This window comes from Ischnura elegans, assembly GCF_921293095.1.
Source record: "Ischnura elegans chromosome 13 unlocalized genomic scaffold, ioIscEleg1.1 SUPER_13_unloc_1, whole genome shotgun sequence".
In the NCBI taxonomy this organism is placed as follows: domain Eukaryota; kingdom Metazoa; phylum Arthropoda; class Insecta; order Odonata; family Coenagrionidae; genus Ischnura; species Ischnura elegans.
In genome coordinates this window covers 6,440,814-6,465,759 of record NW_025791657.1, presented here as the reverse complement: position 1 = coordinate 6,465,759, position 24,946 = coordinate 6,440,814, and the positions used below count along the sequence as shown (strand labels likewise).

The 24,946-nt window shown below is 35.3% G+C and overlaps 1 protein-coding gene and 1 long non-coding RNA gene across 2 annotated transcripts in view; one reads left to right on the top strand and one right to left on the bottom strand.

The window, feature by feature from the left end:
- The window catches only part of LOC124172382 (zinc finger protein 271-like), a 39,577-nt gene extending 18,038 nt beyond the window's left edge, over positions 1-21,539 (bottom strand). Inside the window, exons 1-5 of the mRNA XM_046551831.1 lie at positions 21,301-21,539; positions 13,563-13,682; positions 12,485-12,613; positions 10,659-10,790; positions 9,875-9,947 (exon numbers count right to left, since the gene is read on the bottom strand). Coding sequence (XP_046407787.1) covers positions 9,875-9,947; positions 10,659-10,790; positions 12,485-12,613; positions 13,563-13,682; positions 21,301-21,306 — 460 coding nt within the window. The 5' untranslated portion in view covers positions 21,307-21,539. The remainder of the gene's footprint in view (positions 1-9,874; positions 9,948-10,658; positions 10,791-12,484; positions 12,614-13,562; positions 13,683-21,300) is intronic.
- LOC124172408 lies at positions 1,482-2,467 on the top strand. The gene is made up of 2 exons (XR_006868147.1): positions 1,482-1,929; positions 2,359-2,467. It is a non-coding gene; the product is annotated as an uncharacterized LOC124172408 (long non-coding RNA).
- Positions 21,540-24,946: the final 3,407 nt, after the last annotated feature.

The following is a 24,946-nucleotide window of genomic DNA, read 5'->3' as shown; positions in this document are numbered from 1 at the left end:
AGGCAAAGGAAAATGGTATGTAACTAGTCTGGAATTCTGGTCTGTAACTGTGCTGTAATATTCTATGGTGTGTAACTGATCTGGATCAACTGTCTGTAACTGTACTGTAATTTTCGATGGTCTGCATCTAGTCTGGATCTATTCTGTAACTATGCTGAAATATTCTATGAGTTTCAACTGGTCTGGAACTATTCTGGAAAAATTCCAAGTGAGTCAACTGGTCTGGATTCTGATGTGACATGAGATCTGATATTTTATTCGGTCATCTGCAATTGCTCTTAAATTTATTTGTAACAGTGAAATGATTATAATGTATATCAGGCATTGATACTTAATGGAATTAGGAATCCTGGGCTATGGAGTGGTCAATTTTTAATGCCCATTAATTTTTTTTCAAGAAAGGTTAAACAATTTTATATTTGTTATTTCATAGATGAATTTCACATGGGTTCAAAGGTACCCACTGCCCACAATCATGGCTTGTGGAGAGTTGCGTTATTTGGATATCCAAATGGCATTAGAAAGGGCTGCATCATAAATTGAGACTAATATCAGAAGTACTTATGATATTAGTCTCAATTTATGATGCAAACTTTAAGCATTTAAGCAAGCTTGGTAAGATAGTAAAAAATGAATATGCGAGGTAAAAATAAATATTACTTCTAAATGATTGCATAAGAAATGAAGGTTGAAATATCAAATAGGGTTTTAGAAAGTAGTTAGCAGTCAATAAAATAATTTGCAATGGTTTATTCTAATTCCAATGTATTTACCAATTTCAGGCAAAACGTTTTGCCCACAACTTCCACTGTAATAAAAATGAACTCCTCCATGGTGGGTAGACATAGGGTAAATGAAGGCTAGTACTCTCCATGGTGTGTAGTTAACCCTCCATCAACCCATGCTCTACATTCCAGGGAGGGTAAGGCAAGGGTAGCACTACCATGGAAGAAGGATTCTTCCATGGCACTACCTTTCCTTAGATCTCCTTCACTCACCAAACATCTACACTTACATGTTACATACTAACATACCTATCTTCTTTCAAAAAATTACATTGCATTTCTGTAGGGAAGGGGTGCAGTTAATGAGCTGATTGTAAGAAAAATTTAATATCTTCCAGCTATAGCTAGATAGTATACTATAGACTACTATATAGTACCTAGCGCTTACGCACTTTATTTGGGCTATGGAAGCATTAAATAATATACTCAAGTATCTATTTGCCCCCTCAAATGCAAATGGATCTCAATTCAGAACACCGTGTATAAAATGGTAATAAGGTGAACGTAGTGCATCATTCCAGTAACCCATTAAAATTAAAGCATTTGTTGAAGAGGAATATATCTGAAAAGTCCCTCAGGTACCTTCGTGAAGGTACACCTCGCACCTATAAGAAGCAGGTGCACCTGCTCCAGAGAAATTTAGTTCTGTAAAAGAATGTAGTAACAGCGGTAAATACATATTTTGCAGATTAAAAACTTGAGTTACAATTTTTTCCCATTATATAACGTATTAAAAATCGTATTTTGAAACTTGCGCCAAAACAACCGACGGCCATCTTCTATACCACGTGACCCAACAGCCATTGGCACTGGAATGGAATGCTGGAATGTTTACACTCGTAGATACAGTAGTTTCCGACTTTGTGAATTAATCTGTGTCTTAAAACCGCATTTTACAAGTAACTGTATGTTTAAGAACGTATGGATGAGGAAAATATAACGTTTTTCAAAGTGAAAATTTCCAAAAAGGAATCGAAAAAAATACTGTTTCATACCAATTGCACACTATCACAATGAAATCAACGCCGGATAAAGTTTTTATTTACCGGTTTTGCGGAAAAAGTGGCTCCTTGCAGCACGTAGAGATTTAAAGAAGATGCCTTGGTCAGCATCAACCCATCTCTGCTGCGCTGACTATTTTAATGTAAGTACATGGAACATATTTTTACAATCGATAGTAAATCAACGAACTTGAGTATCAACAATTTTTAGGACTAATGCAATTAATGAACTACTTCTTTCAACCCAATAGTTACATAAGATTATTTATTACTACGTTCTCACTGTGGTTACAATTTAGGTTGATCTTTGGCTTAACTTGTATATTAAAAATACTATTCATTTACATCGATTAAGTTGAAATATTTCAAATTACTGTTCTCGCGTTGGAAACCACATTGTTATCAGTTTTTCATGGCATAAAAGTATTAAGTCTCACTATAAATTCATTCGTGCATGAAGGGTTTCTCTTGAAATTGAATAACCATATTAGAGAATATGTGGAACAATTTTAAGTTACCTTAAGTACTTATTACTTAGCTGGTTATTAAATGTTACAATTCTCATTTTCCAGGATTGATGGCGATGGACACTAGACATTTTCCCTACTACAATACATGTTAACTGTGTTACTAGTACTAGAGAATGTTTTGAGTACATCAATAAATGTTAAATTGCCTGTATGGATTTATTTTATTGCATAGAAAATCATCCACCTCCATACGAATCGAAAATTTCCCGTTGCAGGGGATATGTTATTGATGGTTTGTCAAAAGTCATATGCTAACATGTTTTATCAACTTAGATGGGAGTTCACAGCTGAAATGCAGTTGCCATGTGTGAGTACAATGAATATCTTACGATCGGGTTGACATTTGTTAAATTCTGAATTCCATTTGCACTCATAGTGGCATAATCTGGGGATACATTAACTCTGAGCTTTTGATTGTAGTAAGAATTACTTAACTTTCTTGCCCCTTACAGCTGAAGACATCCATAGAGATGTATCATCGCTTTTCAAAATTTACAATGTATTAAATTGATTATGTAAGAATGCCATTGTAACAATTGAAGATTACTGCTATCCAGTATGCCTTTATCTCAGTCATATTTGGCTGGCTGGGAAATACCTTCAGTATGGTTCTCAGATTTATTTGTTTAGGCTGTTCCCTTTTCCTTACTAGCTGAACTGAACCAGTCAGATCAATGAGATTGACTGATCTTTTAGTTATCCTGAGTCTCAGGCTAAGTAGTATAAACCAACTAGTCACTAGAACAGATTAGTTCCAGACCACATAGTCTCCCTGAGAACAGCCCAGTTCCAGAGCAGTATACAGACCAAGCTATACCTGGGTCCAGACCAGTTTACCCACCCGTTGTCCAGACCAGTTGCAGACCAAACTGGTCAGGAGCAATGTTTCAATTTCTTCCCAGTTCCAGACCAGCTACAGACCTTTAGCTCCACCCCTGTTCCATACCTGTTCCAGCTCAGTTACAGACCAAATATTTTTACCTGGGCAAGCAATCACCACAAAGCTTGATTCATGAGTAAGTCTGTAAGAATATCTATTTCATTTCCTCAGTTTGATGATTCATATACTTTAAATGAAAAAGCTGAAAATTGTCAAAAGATACCTGATTGCCAGGTTGTCCACATGCATCAATTTTCCAATTCCCTAGCACTTCCATTTTAATTTATCTATTTTCAGAAGCAATCATCACAATAATATTTTAATTTTGAATACATTCAGATTGAATTTTCATAAAACTCTAAGTACTTAAAATATGAAGCGATGTACAAAATACCACTAGAAAATCCTAATAAAAATAAACTTATCAGTTTTAAGTTAAGCAACATCCAATTAATTCAAACTTCTCATATCCATCCTCAAAGAGGGTGATGCCTTGCACTTTGCTTTACCACCTTTTACAATTTGGATGAAGCTATAACCTGGAAGTATTAGCTAACGAGAAGAAGTATGCATGGCCTAGTCACCCACTGTCATTACCCTGCAGAACTATTAACTGCTGCATACTAGGCATTGAAATTGAGTTTAGCCTATTTTCAGCCAAATCAGTTTTTTCCTTATCTCACTTTTTCCATGAATAACTGTTAGGCCTGTTAACCCCTCAACGCCGTCATGCGTACCCAGTACGCGCCCTTTAAATTTCGTATGCCGCCGTCATGCGTACCCAGTACGCTTCCAGACCTACTGTATATAATATTTTTTCTCCGCCAGACATTGCATGTTAAATTAAAACTAATTACTCTATCATTTGAAGAAATGTTTTTCCTCTCCAATAAAATATCTACAACGGCTTTTTGCCTTCAAAATGTTTTTAAAATGCTTCGATAAAATTCCGTTTTAAACCAGTGCGTTGACGACTTAGGTCCAAAAACTCAACGCCTTCCTTCAACTGTTCTATCATGAAAACTTCCGCCTATTCTGCTTGAGAGACGTCAAGAAGGGTCAGCTACTTTAGCTTGAGATACGGTATCTTCAGAACTGAATGCCTTCTCTCTGTCTTCTGCTTGTTTGTCGTCACCTCGAGCCCCAAGTGTGTTTGGCCCGCCTCGTTAGTCCTTAGCGTCCTAGGCGAAGGGGCCATGTGCCTCGCTCTGCATTTATTTTTTTATATTTTTTTTCTGGACAGTAATCAACGCAGATAAGATTCCATCTAAACAGTCAGCATATACTAGGGCCCGTTCGAGATATTTTCTCGTCTCTTGAGGGAGCTTCTAAACCACGAGCTTCAGTCCACTAGAGTCATTCATGCTGTGTGGTGTTCTTTCAGGCAGTGTGTTGAAATTCTCATCGGGTGTACTTACTGTGAGTAGTATTTTTTTACAATTGGGGATCCTACGAAATGGGAATGGTATTGAAAGGCAAAAAAGAGACTCGGAAGTCTGTCAGTGTGTTAGGTTATAGTAAATTCATTGGTGGGGTGAACTTCAAGGACCTGTTATTGCATTCGTAACTTACGCAAAGAAAACGCCATTACAAGTGGTGTATGAAGTTATTTAGGAGACAATTGAATGCGGCAGTCCTAAATTCATATGTTCATCATAGGAAAAACACGTATAAAAATTTGACTTATCATTTCGCGTTCCATTGGTCGAGGTAATATTTTTGAAATATCCGACGTCATACGAACTGTTTGGACATGGCCGTCACTCATTACACAATTTAGTACCAAGACTCGTAGAAATACATTTCCTAAAGAAAATTCCTGCAGCTGGGAAGAAATCAAAGTCTCAAAGGAGGTGTGCTGTTTGTGCCTAATATGGGAAATGAAGAGACTACGTGTACTGGTGTGAAAAATGTGCAGTGGGGTATGTTTGGATTTCTTCAAATCATGTCACACAAAGCAGATTTTCTAAGGTAAATCGTTTGAATATTCACATATTGACGTTTGAAACATTAGCACGTGATTACCTAAATGAAATGATACGGTAATAATGGAACAAAGTCAGAGAAGTGGGCGGAGCGGTAAATTTCAAGTAGGCGAAACGGGTAATCCTATCGAAAGTATCCAACCTGTTATGACATTTTCAACCCCAAATAACTAAATTACATCATGTAATTGTATTTTTTAATGCATGGAATGTTAGACATGTTGTAGCATATTCGAAACCAAATTAAAATCTTTCGAAATTGAAAATTTATTCATTAGTTCATAAAAGGAGATACATGAAACAATAAATATTCTTTCAAATCGCTCGAAAAATTATTATGTAGTAGCGTATTATATTACGCAAGTTTACACAAATTTTCAACGATACTGATTTCATATTTGAAAGATATAAATTATTGAATGATAGTATGCCAAAAAGGCGAAGTTATTTAAATCTCATCCGGCCGCTGAGATGGGATTTAATTAAATGCCAGCCGTGCTTGAGGGGTTAAAGCACAGTTAAAGCCTAAAGCCTAGAGCACAAAATAGTGAAATGGTTGGGGAGTCTGTCGAAGCAAAATTTAACTATCATTTCGAAATGATGGTTAAACCTACAAACACCCCTACAAACACAAAATGGATCAAAACTGTATTTTAGGGAGATTTCATAATACATCAAATCTAGATTTCCAAATCCTTTTTAAATACGGATTAAATCTGTTTCCGAAGTTTCTGCGCCACTAGCGGCGCTAGCGTCGGTGACGTGATTTTGCAAAATGGCCGAAACATTAGTGATGAACTGTGAAAGTGTGTTTTGTTATTGTTACTAAACGACTAGTTTTGACCGATACGAGCTGCATATGGTTTATTTGCTCCATTATCTGTTGTATTTTTCCTTAATATCCATCGATTGCATAAGTATCCTATTTGCACCTCACAGTAACCTGGATCTTCCGTATGTAGTGAACTTTATCATTCAATATACATGCATAGTTGTTTTTTTTTAAACCATATTCCATTACGTTGGTGCACATTTATCTATTACGTTGGTTCATTATGAGCTTCATTTTATGACTGTATCGTAATGTTTCAATTTGTAAAGTGCCTCTGAAAATAGTAACGAGGGATGGCCTTGGCAACAAAAACGACGACGAGGAGAGATTTTTCGTTTCTCAATGTTATTCGGTGGGCTTATTGAACCCTGAAGTCTGAACTCCGTTTCCATAATTCCCTTCAGATTCCTTCTTTTGAACCTGGTTTCTCCATTTACTTTTTTCTTACTAAGCCCATGGTTGAACTGTGCTTTTAGTGTCCTCAGGTATGTTTACTTCAATGGCTTTGTTATTATGAACCTGTTTTCAAACTGAACCTTGCAATATAAAAATTTTATCATTTCTCTCCCTAAAAATTCACTAGAGTGACCGTTATTGGGCCCATGGTTGAACTGTGACTTCAATGGGCTCACTTATATTGACTTAAATGGCTTTGTTTTTATGAATCTGCTTTCTATCTTAACCTTGTATTATAAGCATTTAACTCTGCCGTGAGTGTCGTCATGTTTGTTGATTTCAATGCCTTTGTTTTTATTGATCTACTTTCTCCCTGAACTAGTACTTTAAAAATTTATTTTATATTGACTGCAAAGCCTTTCACTTTATCCACCTGCCACTTTTCTATGTAGTATATTGTGTTTATCTTTCCTCCCTTTCTGGCTGTGGCAGGCCAGTGCAAGGGGCAGGAGGAGGAAAATGATGCTCAACATCAATTAGATTCATAGTAATTTGGAATTCATATATAATGATAATAAAAAATACTTGTGATTTTTTAATAAAGTATCATTTTCTCTTTCTCATGTTTTTTAATCCATATTATTAACCTTTTTCCTCAAGTCAGTGTATTATTGCGAAGTGGTTACTTAATGTATTTTTCCTCCTAAAAATCTATGACATTGATAAGGGCACATTAAAAGCTAGTTGAATTAATAAATTCTTAATTTCACTTTAATTTGAAATGCTTGGAATTTGTATGTGATATAAATAGATATTTGTACCTTTTTAATAAAATATCAATTATTATTAGTCATGTTTTCTCAATCCAAATAAACAATCTTTTTCCTTCAAGTCAGTTTATTATTGCATAGTGGTTAGTTAATTTTTAAAGATTTTGCTTTTGGGTGCTTGATGATATAATTCTTGTTGGAGCTAAGGGGGTGAATAGGTAGAGGTCTTATTGTGGTGGTCAGAGGGTTTTCCCTTCAGGGAAGCTTCCTCAATATATTTCATTAATTGTAACGCAAAGGTTCCTTGATAAAAGTTTAAATGGAAAGCAGTACTATAATGTATCCCTGGAAAATCTAGATACTGAAATCTGTATTTAATCCCTGAAAAATCTGTATTGTGGGGCAAGATATTTCATGTATTAAATCTAGATATAATATGAGAAAAAGAGGACATAGCAACACCTTTGCAACAGATTAAATCTAGATATTATTGAGATTTCGTGGATTTCAAAATACGTGTTTAATACAGATTTAATCCTTTCTGTGTTTGTAGTCCCTGCAAACAAGCATTTCAAATTACAATGAAATTAATAATTTATTAATTCAACTAGCTTTTAATGTGCCCTTATCACTGTCATAGATTTTTAGGTGGAAAAATGCATTAAGTAGCCACTTCACAATAATACACTGACTTGAGGAAAAAGGTTAATAATATGGATTAAAAAACATGAGATAGAGTAATTGATGTTGAGCATCATTTGCCTCCTCCAGCCCCTTGCACTGGCCTGCCGCAGCCAGAAAGGGAGGAAAGATAAACACAATATACTACATAGAAAAGTGGCAGGTGGATAAAGTGAAAGGCTTTGCAGTCAATATAAAATAAATTTTTAAAGTACTAGTTCAGGGAGAAAGCAGATCAATAAAAACAAAGGCATTGAAATCAACAAACATGACGACACTCACGGCAGAGTTAAATGCTTATAATACAAGGTTAAGATAGAAAGCAGATTCATAAAAACAAAGCCATTTAAGTCAATATAAGTGAGCCCATTGAAGTCACAGTTCAACCATGGGCCCAATAACGGTCACTCTAGTGAATTTTTAGGGAGAGAAATGATAAAAAATTTTATATTGCAAGGTTCAGTTAGAAATCAGGTTCATAATTACAAAGTCATTGAAGTTGACATACCTGAGGACACTAAAAGCACAGTTCAACCATGGGCTTAGTAAGAAAAAAGTTAATGGAGAAACCAGGTACAAAAGAAGGAATCTGAAGGGAATTATGGAAACGGAGTTCAGACTTCAGAGTTCAATAAGCCCACCGAATAACATTGAGAAACGAAAAATTTCTCCTCGTCGTCGTTTTTGTTGCCAAGACCATCCCTCGTTACTATTTTCAGAGGCACTTTACAAATTGAAACATTACGATACAGTCATAAAATGAAGCTCATAATGAACCAACGTAATACATAAATGTGCACCAACGTAATGGAATATGTTTTTTAAAAAAAACTATGCATGTATATTGAATGATAAAGTTCACTACATACGGAAGATCCCGGTTACTGTGCGGTGCAAATACGATACTTATGCAATCGATGGATGTTAAGGAAAAATATAACAGATAATGGAGCAAATAAACCATATGCAGCTCGTGTCGGTCAAAACTAGTCGTTTAGTAACAATAACAAAACACACTTTCACACTTCATCACTAATGTTTCGGCCATTTTGAAAAATTACGTCATTACGTCACAGACGCTAGCGCCGCTAGTGGCGCAGAAACTTCGGAAACAGATTTAATCCGTATTTAAAAAGGATTTGGAAATCTATATTTGATGTATTATGAAATCTCCCTAAAATACAGATTTGATCCTTTTTGTGTTTGTAGGGTCATAACTGAAAAATAACAAATTACCTCATTTCAACAAGTTCCATGTTCATTTTGTCCATGAAAGCCACAGTGTACATGGTACATTAATGGATTATTATGCCCATTATTCTTCACAAGTCATTTATTGGGATTTTTTCTATTAACCAGTATTAAAAAAAACTGTTAGGTGAAAAACACTGGGATTCCCATATGAATGCACATGACTGCATATATTGGTTAATGTTATTAAAGCATGATGAAAATTTTACTATACACATGCTGACCTGATTATATTCTCAAGCAGAACTATACATCATGAACTAAAGAATTTTTAGATGGATGACATACACAGATGCTACGTCCTTCACAAGGAAAGTGTCCAAAAACCCGGTTCAGAATTCAATCAAATTTTCTTGTGTTATACATAGTCCATTGGGAGCTGTCCTTGAATCAGCCCGCATATGGGGTTGTATAACCAAATAGTTTAAACTGAAATGCAGTTAAACCTTTACAAGTTAAACATATTGATGTATAACAGCCACTCTCCGAAGAGTGAGCATTAGTCCAGTGGTTAAAGAGCCCAGTTGTCACGCCGAGGACCCGGAGACAAGCCACATGTTTAAATAAAATTTTCAGTGAACTTAATGGGAATATTGACAAAAAAAGCTTTTCTAATATAAGAGTGCATTTAGAATGTAAGAAAAAAATCAAATTCAAAATTTTATTGAATTCTGAGATACAGCTTTTGGACATTCGCCTAGTCAGAATTAGTTAAAAATCTTTTCTCTGAAGAGTTATTTTCTAAGCACTGAAGAGCACTCACCCACAGCTTCCTTCATAGACTCCATGGCCATTGTTCGATTTTGAATCAGTTCCCCATTCTCCGTAACAGTAGGCTAAAAGTAAGCAGATTTCAGATTTACAAATGACAACTTTAGGATAATAAAAAAATGAAACAAGAATATTAAATTCTTGGGAATCTCTTGCGTGAATACAAAACCAAATGAAGTGACAACACCAACACTAATCCTAAACACTCTCCAATAATACACTGTCCTAAATACTAAAATATATACTTCTTTCCAGGGAAAAAGGGTGGGCCAAAAGAATGAACAAAATGCAAGGTAAAACGTTGCTCCGCAACCGGTCTTCTTCAGAGTTTGTTCTTCCATTCTTAATTATATATGGTATTTCGTCGTGAATCTTCTTAACTAAAGAGGGGGAGTCATGTGGGATAACATTTTTACTTATCAGCTCTCTGTTATGGATGGAGATGACCTCCTTGGCTGGCTACTGCTGCGTCTTCATTCACCATGGGCTGAGAGAATATTTAATGCAAGGCGTCATGGGTTGACCTTATTCCTCTTCGCACAAATAATCACACAGGATATTGAATCAGTTCTCCTTATCTTGTAAATGCTGATTTAAAGTTACCCATGAACCATGGCAAGCGGCATTGGTTACAATATATTGTGCCAATTTTTGAAAATAATGATAAAGGCATCAAAATCTTGGCTCAAGTACCCAAGTTCACAGTATTAGAAATTGAGGATTTCTACCAGACATTTTCATCCATTAATTTTATTTAATGTGAATTTCATGCATACCTCAGTGGCATCAGTCTCCTTGGGAGATAGTTCGTTCTTGGCCAACACCAGCAGAGTGTCAAGGTCTATCACAACGGCTCTGGTGCCTTCACCATCCACCTCTTCGCCTTGGGAAGATGTTGAGGCCTGTGCCTGCACATGAGTCCAAAATCAGCGTCATCAAGGACAGAGATACAGAAATATAGAAAAAGCTTTGAGAGTTCACAAAAAAATAATGATTCCTATTTATAGCATTGATAAATATCTACACACCACCTCAAAACATACACTTCTGTAACATTCACATCTTTACCGCTTCTGTTATACATTTACATGCAATAAATTGTACATTAATCTATCATAGTACTTGAAAAAGAAAAAAAAACTCTCATATTACCAAGAAAATGTAGGATTAGCCACAGTTAAAAGATCAATACTACTGCGTGAAAGAATATTTGTCTAATGCCTCAACGTGACTGAGATATAGGTGTAATTTGTATTGCTTCATGATATTGATACCCTTATTATTGTTTACTTTGACAAATATTCTATGCAAGCAAAAAGTGATTGTATTCTGTGGATTTTATCTACATGATAATTTTACCACTCAAAATTCTCTTTAGTCTTTAAAAAATGTAGATGTAACATTCAATTTCAGGAAAATCACACACATGAGTACATAAAAATACAAAGCATGCTTTGCTGAGACAAGAATGAGATGTAGTTACTCAATTGACTAAAGTGCATCATATTGTTATCTAATCCTACTGCAATGCCTGGACTTACTACCAACCTTGGCTTCCCATGGTAGCCCTTTCAAATTCTTCAGCATTTTGCAGATGATAATCATAGTCCCTGCTTTTTTTGACATTTACCCTACCATTTCTTCGTTTACTAAGGTTACTACGCTGATTCAAGGGGTTGTAATTCCATATCTCAGTATAGCTCAGTTTTTTATTCTATAGTAAGCCAGGCAATAAATATATAAGGAGTATAAAGGAGCATTCGTTGCATGCAAACAATAACTGATAGTTTTACTCATTCCACTGCCTTTCTAACCTAAATTAGAGAGGATATAAAACCCCTCTTTACATACAAAAAGTAAACATACTATTATTATAACATTTTGATTTTTGGTGCTTTTTTAGGGGTGCATCGTGGGTAGTAACTGTATTAAATGTGTATTACATTAAGCATGCAAATATTACTTTTTAAGGCAATAATCTTAATAATTTAACAAAATTTTAAGGTTTAAAAATTCATGTGACCCAACGGTGTATGCAAACAGCTTTACACAAACTGATCTCTGTAAAAGTTGATGCAAAATCCACAAAATCTCAGTTCTCCTCATCTGTGAGTAAAACATAATAATCAAGTCTCCTTGGAGCAATAAATTCAGAAGCTATACAGAAGAATTACATCAACTTGTTTTTTTATTCTATCAGAGAAATTAGTTATTGATGTATTATTGTCAATTTATTATGGTGAATTCTACCTGAATGTGATGTTTAGTATCGTCATCTGGGGCCCTAGAACCAATTATAAAAAATTCTTCAAAATTCATACAAGGATACTGCAGCTCATTGTTAAAATGTCCACTTGAACAGCATGACTCACTCTACTTCAAAAATTGACTGCACATATAACCTCATACTTGTGTGTTCATGTATGCTGAAAATTTTTGTGCAAAAAATTATATTTATAATTATGATGAATTTCGTCGCATACGTTTTGTTTCTTTTTTAGTTTGTACTGATTTTGTATCTTACTTACTCAGTGACATCTCCTATATTTGTCCAAACAAATCACTGCACCAATTTAAATATTATTATTATGATGATGATTACCTGAGCAGAGGCTTGGGCCACAAGGTCATTTGTGGCCCCATCAGTGCCTTCATTGTGCACATATCCTCCTCCATCATCACTGATCTGATCTGCTTTTACACAAGGGGACCCACATGTTGCCATGCCACTCTGACAGAAACAGAATTAACACTTCATTGATATGGGTTTTCATCAATTTATACGAGAAGCAAAAGATCACAACCAAAACATCAAATGTATGCACAAATGAAAAATTCCCTGAATTGCTATTCTGACCTCAGAGAGGAAGGAAGGATAAATTCATTGATCAACAAAAAATGGTCCATTAAGTTACTCTGCCTTTCCAATTATCCATACGAAAACCTTCCAAAGAATGAAGAACAAATTTATCAGCAATATTTTGAGATATGATGGTCTCAAGACATCGTTCATCAGCAACGAAGAATTTTTGTCTACATGTCCACACAAATATTTTGATTTCATTTATTAAAGATAATCATTACATTTCATTTCAATGAAAGTTGACATGCTATGACCATCATAAGGACATGACATGCTCCATCAAAATCAGCTCACAGAAAATAATTGATGCCTGTCAACAAACAGACTGGTTTGCCAACATCCAATACCCTCTCCAAAGATGGTATCACTTGCTCAGTAAGCAAAGGTGTGAGATCAGAGCAGCTGTATGCCCCCATTCTGTTCAGTGCAATAACCCATCCATTTTGCATGAATTCGTCAAGAATGACACATCTCTTTGTTACTAAAAAAAAAGCTTTTGGGCCTATGGGCCAAAACTAAGGCAACTGTGATTCCCTTAATCTTCCTTGAAAAAGCAACCAAAATAGATCAGGAGACGTAGATGGTAGACAAAAATTAGCACGTCAACATAGCGGAGATGTTTTTCTTTAACCAACATGATGAGTAACAGTGAAAGTTCTAATAAAGACGCATGGCACATGTAACATTCACTTATTCAGATATGATAAAGGAAGGAAAAAGGTATCGTTATTATGGTAAATGATATTGGATTATTCAATGGAGGACTAAATTTTTGTAGTAAAAAAAACTATGCTTTACAAGGCAAAAGTGAACTTACCAAGTCATCAGTTGCCAATGGGTCCAATGCATTACTTGAAATTCCATCTGAATCCGGTGTGTACATCTCAGGATAATTACCTTCACTGAGAGGGTCTTTGTTCTCATCTTTCACAGTTTCCTAGAAGATAATGCTGGGTGCCAATCAATGGGGTCAAAATAAAAATGTGAATAATTATATATAATAACAATAAAACCTCCTCTTTCACCTGAGACCACTCAAGCTGGCTGAAATCATATTTGCACAAGACTTTAGAGACAACCTAAAATTAAATGGCTGACATGACCAGTTTACTGACCACAACTTGATGTGGAATGCTTCTCAATGTGCTATCCACAGTATAAATGGGTAAGTACTACACTTTCCAACTCAGAAGTTAAAGGTTCGAATCTCAAATGGGTGGCCTTCAAGCATCCAGGCCTCAGAATATTTGCGTGTCCTCAGCTTGATTGTAAGACAAGACTCTTTAAGAGCGATACAGAGAACATAATATTAGAGCCACACTATATTTCCAGGTCCAATAGAAGTGATAAATTAAGAGAGGTGTTTTGCTGAACGGATAGATATGGGAATTCGTTTTTCCCCTGAATCATGAAGGACCTTAATAAACGCTAGTACCAACCTCGTTAGAGTACTTCATTTATTTATTTTTTTAGCTGTATATGGCTGGTGTCCTAACACCACCTGCCACACGCCTTTTTGGCGGCTTTCGGGGTATCATATAGATGTAGACTTCCAAGTCCTGAATTCTATCAATCAATAAAGATGAGGCTATTATCATCATTTCTTCATGTTTACGTAGAATAAGGGCCATTTATTTAATCGACTTTGCATCTGTGTAATGGACAATAATTTTGGAATATAAACTGAGAAAAAAGATACATTATGTGTTCAAAGAAGAATGACTAGTAAAATGATTAATAATTAACGGATGACCCTCATAGCAAACAGCAATTCCATTAAAAAATAACATTTTGAAAAATTCTGGTTATAACTTTTAATGCAATGAAAGTTTAAGCAACATGATATTCAAAAGCAGTGAAAATTTCCAGTTCTAGACTATAGAGATCAACTGCAGATCACCACTGAGGAGACCCATATATTCAGTCTATACCGTTCAGTTCCTTTACACTGGTATGTCTAAAACACTGAGCAAAATAAAAGCATACAGCAAATTTCCTATTAATTGAAATGGAAAAAACACACCCCAATTTTTATGATTATTTAGCAGTGTTCAGACCTTTCTCTCCATATTGATAACAACAATGACCAGCATTGGCACATGAATCTCACACTAGGTACCATCCAAAATTAATTTGATGCTTTATTTTTCCTGTAAACTGGCCTTTTTATGGATCAAGGTGATATTGAATTTGAGTCAGACATTAATAACCAATAGGTTAACATAAAGTGCCACAACAATTGCATGATGAAATGTATAATTATTTAAAGTTTCCATAGAATGAAATAAGCATCAAATTAAGTTGTGTGAAAGACCAAAAACTAGTTTATGCCTATTGATAGAGTTAATTTCAATCTCTACACGAATTTCAAAATATATTTCAGCTTTTTTTCAAATTATGGATAAATTAGGGCTAAATATGCCTATCTAAATGAAGGGGTGATAAGTGCAGAGCTATTAGTTTCTTCCCGAATTATGAAATAGGGTTTTTAGGATAACAATAGTTAGCAATGACATGTTTTGAATTATATGGATTTTATCACCCTGTACAAAATTTTAGATAAAATGTCTATTCATTGATCAATATCTCATGAAACTTGTGTTTGTCTACCATCACTGACCCAAGTAGCAAATTTTAAAAAACCTTGTCACACACTTTGCCTGAAGCAACGACATCTGGATTCTAATAAGGCATTTGTAAGTTTCTTGCATTGTTAACATGGACAGCTTGGTTTCCCCACACACAAAATGTCATCATACCATCAAAATATAATGATTGCAATGTAATAACTAAAAATAGTAAATACGATTTACCAAAGGGTAATACAATGAAGGAAGTTGTAAGTACAAGGTAGGTATCAATAATAAGTACATACAGCAAGGTCTTTGTTAGGCACACGTAACCATTTAACCCTTTCGCGCCGGACCTTGGTTCAGGGAAATTCTTCCTCAATACGAGCCTCTTGAAATTTTTCTTTACTCCCTTGTAGGAAGCGTTTTCGCGTCAACTGAAGGCAGTGGTTCCCTCCCTAACCATTTTTAGACCCAACTCAGTGGGGTGCCGATCCCTTTCCTCAGCCTCTGTCCCAGACCCTAGAAGGATTAAAAGCCCCTTCCTAGCACGAGTTCGAAAATGAATGTTGTGTTGTTTTACTGAGCGTGCAGAAATTTTAAACAAAGTTCTAACTTTGATATAGACGGATTTAGTATATTTACTAGTTGGTCTATAACTCCGTTGATATACGTTAGAATTTTTTTGAAATTTCCATGTGGTCAGCAAAAAAAGATGAATGCATTTCTAGCATTGAATTTCAAAACTAAGCAACAAATATTTTTTTGAAAACACACTGCAAATGACAGTAGTTGACCGCGTGGAGAGGATAGGAAAGGGTCGATCTGAGCGGCCGAAGATGGGACTGGGCTCGCGCTAAGGCGGATCGTGAGGGGCGACCACGTCCGTGGGTCTATTGTGTCCGTCATGGTCACTTTTTTCGACCTGTGCCGCATAGGCGTGGCATTCGTTGGTTAGGGTAAGAACATTCAGGACGCACTGGTGTGGCATTTGTTGCATATGGAAGAAAATCCTCGCCGCACAGGTGAGGCATTCGGCGCGAAAGGGTTAATGTACATAATTAGGTGGAAAATTTAAATATCAGTGAGCCTAGGAAGAAAAGTTCACCACAATTTAAAATGATATATAATGTATCTAAATATTTTTAACTTTCTTTACCGATAAATAGTCAAGGAGTAAGCTACCCTTGAATGATTTATGGTATGTAAATATATACAGAGTGATAATGCTTGATCACATAATTAACATAACAAATTACAATGTTATCATGGAGACACGAGATGCATGTTGGAATCAAGGCAGTGACGTTATCTGCCTTGAACTTTAATTCCTACTCAAGAAATGAGAATGCAGCTTGGATGCTACCAATGGAGAGTGAAGACAGCAAAATAGTCAAAGGGATAACATAAAGGAGACACTATTCCATCCTGTAGATGTTTAATTTATAATGTTATTTGTAGTGCATTATAATTTGTTTTAAAAAATTACCACAGCAAAACAATAGGTGCAAAGATATTAGTGTTTTCCCATTATTTGCAATGGAGTTAAGTAAAATCCTCATTATCTGTGAATCCATTTCAGGATAAATAGATTTTCAAGCATTCTATGATGACATTGTCTCCTTAAGTCAGTTATTACACAACTTCTAAACAATAATTCTAGTAATTTTTCCTTCATATGAAATCAGGACATTCCACGGAAGAAAAAATTCTTTTCATCAAATATTTGATTCTACTACAGGTATGCCTCACAAAAAACTACAGATATGTTACAAAAAAAATCATTTTAAGGAAATTTAGTGACAGGAAAGAAGCATATACCATTCCAGCAGTAAAAATTCCACATTCTGGATCATTGACTGATTTGTTTGTAGGCTATTTTACATCTATGGGTATCGATGAACTTGACATGGCACAATGACGGAAAAATCCAAGTGATTCAAGATTGCAAACTACAAAATCTTTGATAAGGCTGTTTTACACTCGGCACGGAATTGCTCAGGTTGGAATGGCATTTATCTCTAAAATGGCGAGGAACTGAACAAATGTATGAACGGCATGAAAACAAGAGCTATTTTGCCATCTCACAGCCATGCATTCGCGCATGTATTCTAGCATTTCCATCCTATTCAAGACACAATTTTGACTGCACCTTCCGTAAACTCATTAGATTGTGCTACTGAAAAGGTAAAGCGAGCTCTACAGCTTCAATCCTGAAACATGAAAATAGTCTCTTATGGCCATAACCTAAGGATCAAGTTGCAGGTCAAAACAAATACTGTGTTGGTTTGCTGGAACGGAAGAATTCATAGAAGTGACCAACACGAGCCTCTAAACCGGAAACCCATTACATGCACTCAGCTCAGAGGAAGTGTTTGCGATGGATGAGGGTGCTTTGCTAGGGTTTCTTCGGTAGAGTCACAAGCACTGACACAATGCAAAGGAAACTCTTTGTGAGAGTTGATGGGACGGTCCAACAGTTTCTTTGGTTCAGAGACACACACACTCACGCAACATAAAGGTAACGTGCTTCCTCATGTTTAAATTACTATTAAAGACTATTTTTATCCTTTATCTACCTATCTTTTGTAGATTCAATTACGAAATGAATAAGTTGAATTTGGGTCTTAATTACGCTTCCCTTACTTATAATAAAGCTACATGAGGGTTCTGGCTACTTCCTATGCTGAGGTCAAGCACGAAGATTGATTGAAGAAAAAGAGAGCAATCTTGAGATTCATCTACGCTGTAGCAAAAACAATAGGCTAGGAAGGAGAATTGAGATAGTCCACCATAAGACTCCTCCATGGGATGTGTGACATTTCTCTCACAAGAATGGTGGTATAAGAAAGCTAAGATCCACACACATGCCCATGTAGATTAGGGCGGTTACACTTTTTGCCTCATGTTGTGCAACTGATGGTCACACACAGGGTGACCAGATTTTCCAATTAATCTGGACATGTCAATTAGGACATGATCTCAATTTAAAAAATTCTACTACGAGAACATTTTCATAACTTAACATTAATATTATTGTATCTGCCTATATATTTGGTTCATTCATGTGGAATTCTTCATACGTTTTTAAATTTATTATTGAGTGGTTCATTAAATGCGTTTTTCATCTTTTCTATGGTCTATCATCTGTGATGTTATACATAAGAATATTGTTAATGGGTAATCCCGTACATAAATGAAATGAAATGATGTACTGATGACGCCTTCATATAGGGTAACCAGACATCTGGGTTGGTGACAGAACCAAATCCTTCTGGTCTAGACATGTCATCCTTTATAGATACGGTGCCTGGGCAGATTTTTTAAGAATGGTGAAGAGTCCTCCTTTTTGAAAATCATTATTATAAGTATATAAATGTGTTAATAGCCACTCAGAACTCTCAACAAAATTTCTGAATATTTCTTAAGCTTACCACGGTAAAATACAACTGCAGAAAGGGTATTTTCCCTAATTTCAACCCAGTGGACCACCGAGAGAAACAAACTAAACATTGCCTCAGGCCGTGTCCAAATCCATTGGGTGCACCCTATGTTGTTGTGCTCTAACACTCTTATCGGCTCTTTTGCTCTTTCCTGCTCTGACTGCAAGTGGTGCCACCACTGTACAGTGGCGATTTTAAAACTGAAAAAAGTTGACTAGTGAATTTTGGCGTTAAGAGAATGTTACTGCTGTGGTCTATTAATTATTGCAATATTTACTGCACTAATGTAAATGTGGAAGTGATAACATATAAAATACAGCAGTGACAATAAGGAGTGGATGCAATTGTAAACATTACACTTCACAAAACATTTATTAATTTTGGACACCAATTTCGTAAAGCATAAGGTTCAGAAAAATTTAAGTGGTTTTAAAACAGAAAACAATTTAATAAATGCGTACTTAAAATTTAAAATATTAATCGCTGTGAAAAGCTACCCATCACAACATTTCACACGCAGTAAGTTAAAAAATTTAGGGTGTCTAGCCAACCAAAGCAGAAAAATTCTTCCACTATTCGTGATTTTTCCAGGGAAAGTTTTCACCTTGATGTTACATGATTTCTGTGATAGATAAGAAATTTATAAGGCAAAGGAATGGATCAGTTAGCACACACTTCATAATCATATTTAATTTAATCATTTCAATTTATTCAATGCAAGTCAAGAAGCTACTTCAACATCATAACTAACTGATTTCACCTGTACTATTCCACTACTTTTTGAATCTTACTTGAGACAATAGTGCTAGGAATGTTGATTCTGTAGTCTTGTCTGACTTTTAATGGTTCGATGCAGCTGTAAAAATTCCACTCAGCTACTGCACTTACGATTATAACAAACACTTTTTACACCAGATAATGGGCGTTGAACTTTAAAAATTATGCCTGAAATGAATTTAACTGCCAGGCTGGAGAAAATTTTCGAGAATAATTCATGCATAATTCCAGACACTTAAAATTCAATCACAATTCCTGATTTTCCCGGCCACTGGACACAGAGATTCACATGTAACCTAGATTAAGTTGGATTTAATATCCACTCTATTCATTATGAACAATTTAAAGAACCAATTCACCACCTCAAATCATATTCTATCCGAATTCACATAATGAACAGAAATTTCTACCTCAAGCGGTCATAGCCAACGTGTTGAAGAGCAAGTAAGGGTGAATCCTTGCCCTCTCTCGTGCTCTTCGATTATGCACTCTTCAGAGCAGGACCCTATTGGACTGGAATCTCAATAGGTGACAACATCACTTCCCAAATGTGACCATCAAAAAGTGCTGAGTAGAGCGCAAGTGCATTTACGGTGGTTTGGAACATGACCTCAGTAAAAGTTAAAAACTTAGCATTGTCAAAAATGCAAAAATTGCTTGAAAAGTTAGACCCACAAACAAAAACAAAACCACAGTGCTAATTAACTTCTTATGCTCTAAATTATGAATTTGCAATTAAGTTTCAATTGTCCTGCTTATCCTGCATACGTCCTTTACTTTTAATCGTTTCTCACTAATGTCTGGCCGAGCCAACAGGCATTTTTATTCATAAAACATCTGCCACTGGGTAGAGTTGGGATATTCGTCTGGTATCGGGGTGGATTTTTTATGAGTGAGACATTTTCCTTCTTATTGAAAATCATGATTTTTTGCATAGTTAATCTGTTACCAGGTACCTAGCAAGCTGTAAAAAAATGCAAATATAGCTCGAGAAAAATTTTTCCACAAAATATTACAAAATCATAGGTCTAATTAATTTATACTGTTCTAACTTGTGAAATTGCCAATATTTTTCAAGTAACCTACTTTCTCCTTACCTCATTTTTAACACATTCCGTGTGGAACATGTCAATTGACGTAGTCCCGTCTAAGTCAATATATGTAGCTAGTCAATATAAGTGCTCTGCCAGTCGGGCCAGTAGGCCATTCTCCGCCTTCATAAGAAACTAATAGCCATTCCCAAGTTTTTTGATTGTGCGTATGATCTCCAGCAAGGAACCCTTTTTTGAATCGTGCACGCCTTATGTAAATAGCCTTGTTTGAACTGAAGGTATGTTATGGAAAATTCCCTCTTTGTCTTTCTTATTTTATCAACCGATTCTGACGACCTTCATGAAAATCGCATCCGCATTGAATGTGTTAACAGCTAGCTAGCTTATACAAATACATAAATTCCTCGAGAAAAATAGATACACAGAAAAATATATAAAATCATACTGCAAATTTATTTCATTGTTCCAAACTATAAAATTGTCATCATTTTTCAATTGGCCTACTTTTCCTCTTATTGCCTATTTAATTGGGAGCTGCCCTGCATTTTCACCTCATGGCATCTGGTCTCCCTATTCCCACAAGCAAAGGTGACTTCCTGTAGAAATGCATCCATATACACAGCACAAAGCCACTTATGTAAAACAACCGAGTAAATGTCAACAACTTAGGGTCATTAAACTCAGCTTTCACTGTGGATGAGAATAAAACTTACCAACATATTAGATCCGAGTTGTTGGGAGTCTTCCACAGGAATGTATATTTCAGTCCTTTGGGCTGAGCAAGTGAGATGTGAGGTGCCTTCTATCTCATCTTGAATGAAGTCTTTTATGTCAGCAGGAGTCCCATAATTGTCATCAGCTGTCTCATCCCATTGGATACTCTGTGGAGAAAGTAACTGTGATAAACTCACCTCTTTCAATGTCAACAAATGAAGCTTACTCGTACTATTGATAAAATAGGATTTTCAATGTGATATCCAAGCATTTTTGTAAAGCTTGACATGTTTCTCTCAATCCAAAACTCAAAAGCTTTTTTATGCTGCTGAAACCAAATTAGGCAGGAAAATACTTGGTATAATGAGTTCACATAGTGGCCGTATTACAACATACATGAGGCATGGAAGAAAGAAAATACACAAATTTTTTCAACATATGTGTCTTTAAATGTGAATCTTTGATTTGGAATATGTTTTTGATTCATTTCTATTGTAATTGAACTCCTGTTTCTATGTACTCAAATACCAACCCAGGGAGAGAAGAGATATATCTCATATTATGGCCACTATCTTAGGCAGAAGGGTATGAAATCATCAGCCTGATATTGGATGGGAGACTTAAGAAAAGCGGTAAAGAGGAGAAAAAATTGTTCTAGGACTCAAAACATTATAGAAGAGACAGCAATTAGAGATACATGGGACCAATTTCAACGGGCAAGAGAGCAATGCCTGAACAGCCAATGCACTGAGTAGTGTACGTCATAGCGAAGAAGACAAATGAGAATCTAGGAAATTCTGAAAAGTCCACTTCAATCATCTGGTGGACGAAACCTTACTAATTTAGGAGATTTTTATATTTTTAAATCTCATCGCTTAGTGAGGTAAAAAGTAAATACAGCTAACATGCTTTTTCAGCTCTAGATTTAAGTGAAAAATTTCTTCGGCAAAAAAACCTGAATTGAGTTGAAATTTTATCAGAAAAAATTCTAAAACAACTAATTCATTAAACAAAATTAACTTACAAAGTGGAACACCAATCCGTTCTCTATACAGAGAATCACCAAAGAAGTTAAATTTCTAACATAATTACTTATCTGAATAAAATATTGAAGTTATAAAAAACAGACCTCAAAATTTATCATAATTATCAAAATACCCAGTGTAAATTTAGCACAAAAATTTTTTCCTCAACAACCCCAAAAATATGCAGAATATCAGATTCAGTGATCATCTTAATTGGTATTCAAAGAAAAAACCTAGGGATTTTAAACACCAAAATTTCAAATGCACAATGCAATTTTAACTAATATATTATTTAAAGCAACTTTATTTTTACGCAAAAACGAAATTATATGTAATAGCTGAAGTGACATAGATTGTTTTAGCAAATATAATGTTCTCATATCAACATATATTTTTGCTAAAATAAAAATGTAAACATTACCCTGTAACGAAGTAACTGTCCAACAAACTAAACAAATCGCTACTCAAAAGATACATCACATCCATTTTCTCATTGTGTTTAATTTTATGTATAAAGTTTAAGACGTTTGTAATGACATTTTTTGCAACTATCAAGTTCAAAGCTGAAATTTAATTTCAAATACTGGGCCACTTCTATATACATTGCACCTCTAATCTTTTCGCATAACAAGCCGTGAAAATCGAGAGAAGTTTTTGAACTGTCAGCTTGTCTGTTCAAGAATTCACATTTTGTGTGTGTGTAGTTGAGCCTATGATTGGACACTAATTTTCAGCTGAATTTAAGTTCACAATTACGATTAGCAGGAACCAGTAAGAGATTTTTTCGTTCATTTTAACACGCTTCGGTTACCAAAGTTAGCACAAATATTAAAGAGATGGTTTCATTGCGTTGTGGGTGCATAGCCTTTTATGAGTTGACGAATTTGAATGCCCCACTTTGTTAGTCATAATTATTTTACGAGCACATAGCTGAATCAGACAAAAAAACGTCTTTACTTATCATCACCAAAAACACCAACTGCAAGGTAAAAATCACTTTGCATGGAGATTGAGAAACAAAGCTTGCGGGACACTGGGCTAGTTTCACTACTCCGTCTACCATATACGACGGCCTTGAAAGTAGTCCAGTATTATCAATTAACAAAAATAATGATCTATTTATTTTTAATCTCTACTCAAAGCACTTTTTAAAATAAAGTTGGATTTACCACCTTCAAAAAGTCATACATCATTCTATTTCCTAAGTTGTGGCATCAAGTGAATAATCAATCACAATTTTGAGTTAATCCACAACTAATGATTCAACTTGATTTCTCACTGCTGTCGACACAAAACAAAGACTCTCACTTAACATTTTCCGAAACATGCCATGCACCAGTCTTCAAAAGAGAATAAACGAAAGTACTCACCCTAAAGCAATTTCTCCCAGAAAGTTTTCTCAGCTTTGCGTCCGATTGTAAACAAGTCATTTTGAAAACACTGAATTCCGTGAGCTTTTTCAAACATAGTGGACACAGGGTGGTGGGCAGGCCATCTCCCACAGCAACCTAAGATAGCAATCAACACGCTATACATTGGAGAAGTGCGAAATGATGCTGATCACATGGAATAAGTAAAGCAATATGACAAAGAAAATAAATAAGTTGTAGATATCGAACCACTTACTTCTAACCCGAGTAAACCATTTATAGCATTCTTCACAGTCTTTCTGCAAGCTACGTTGGAAGTGAATATGTTGTAAAAATAATCATTATTCTTCATGCATAGTCTGCACAAGGTATCCACAGAATTCCTTTCTGATGAAGTGCTGAAAATCCCAGCGGTACGATTCATGTTTCAACCTCAATCTCTCATTCAATCTTTAAATATGTTAAATCGTCGATGAAAGTACCAACACACGACAGAATGTGATCTTCAAATTCGTTACGGGAACTATGTACCATTCGATGATATAGCCTATATTTAGAATGCTTACGGCGAAAGACAAGTTTAAATTTTAATATTTAAATAACTCAAAATCACCTGAACGAAAAAATTCACAGCAAAATTGATATTACGGTCGACCTTCTACTTCACTGCAATAATCTATGTCAATATAAGATCATGAAATAAAGATTAGTTTGCTTTCGCTGAGTGTTAGTTTTCATTTATACCGCTAGAGACAGATATACATAGCAGGCCTCTAATCAAGGAGCGTTCCGGCAGAAGTGAATATTAAATATGAGACGGAGTATGCCAATAATTTGAATATTGTTTGTATTTTTATATTCTTAGTACTTAAAGTGTTATTCTTCCTATTCTCTTTATAAAATATTCCACTCAAAAACGTCACTAATAAAATTCAAATGAAAAAGTTGTTTTCTAAGGCTTTCTTTCAAAGTTAATTTTGTGTCATTAACGTATTGTTCTGAATAAATATCAATTGAAATATAATGTATCATTTACAGAGATAGTTTTCGCCGTATCTACTCTTTGAAGGCTTGTTTTAATGTTGCTTCATGGAAGACTTCTTTCATGGTTGCTTTACCCATATGCCTCTAAAAATTCTACCATTGTATAGTCGTTTAATGTGTCTCATAAAAACCGTGAAACACTGCTCTGTCCCGTTAGCATTAATATTGCTTGCATAGTCTTAAATGAAAAGTCTCCTCCTTCTTCC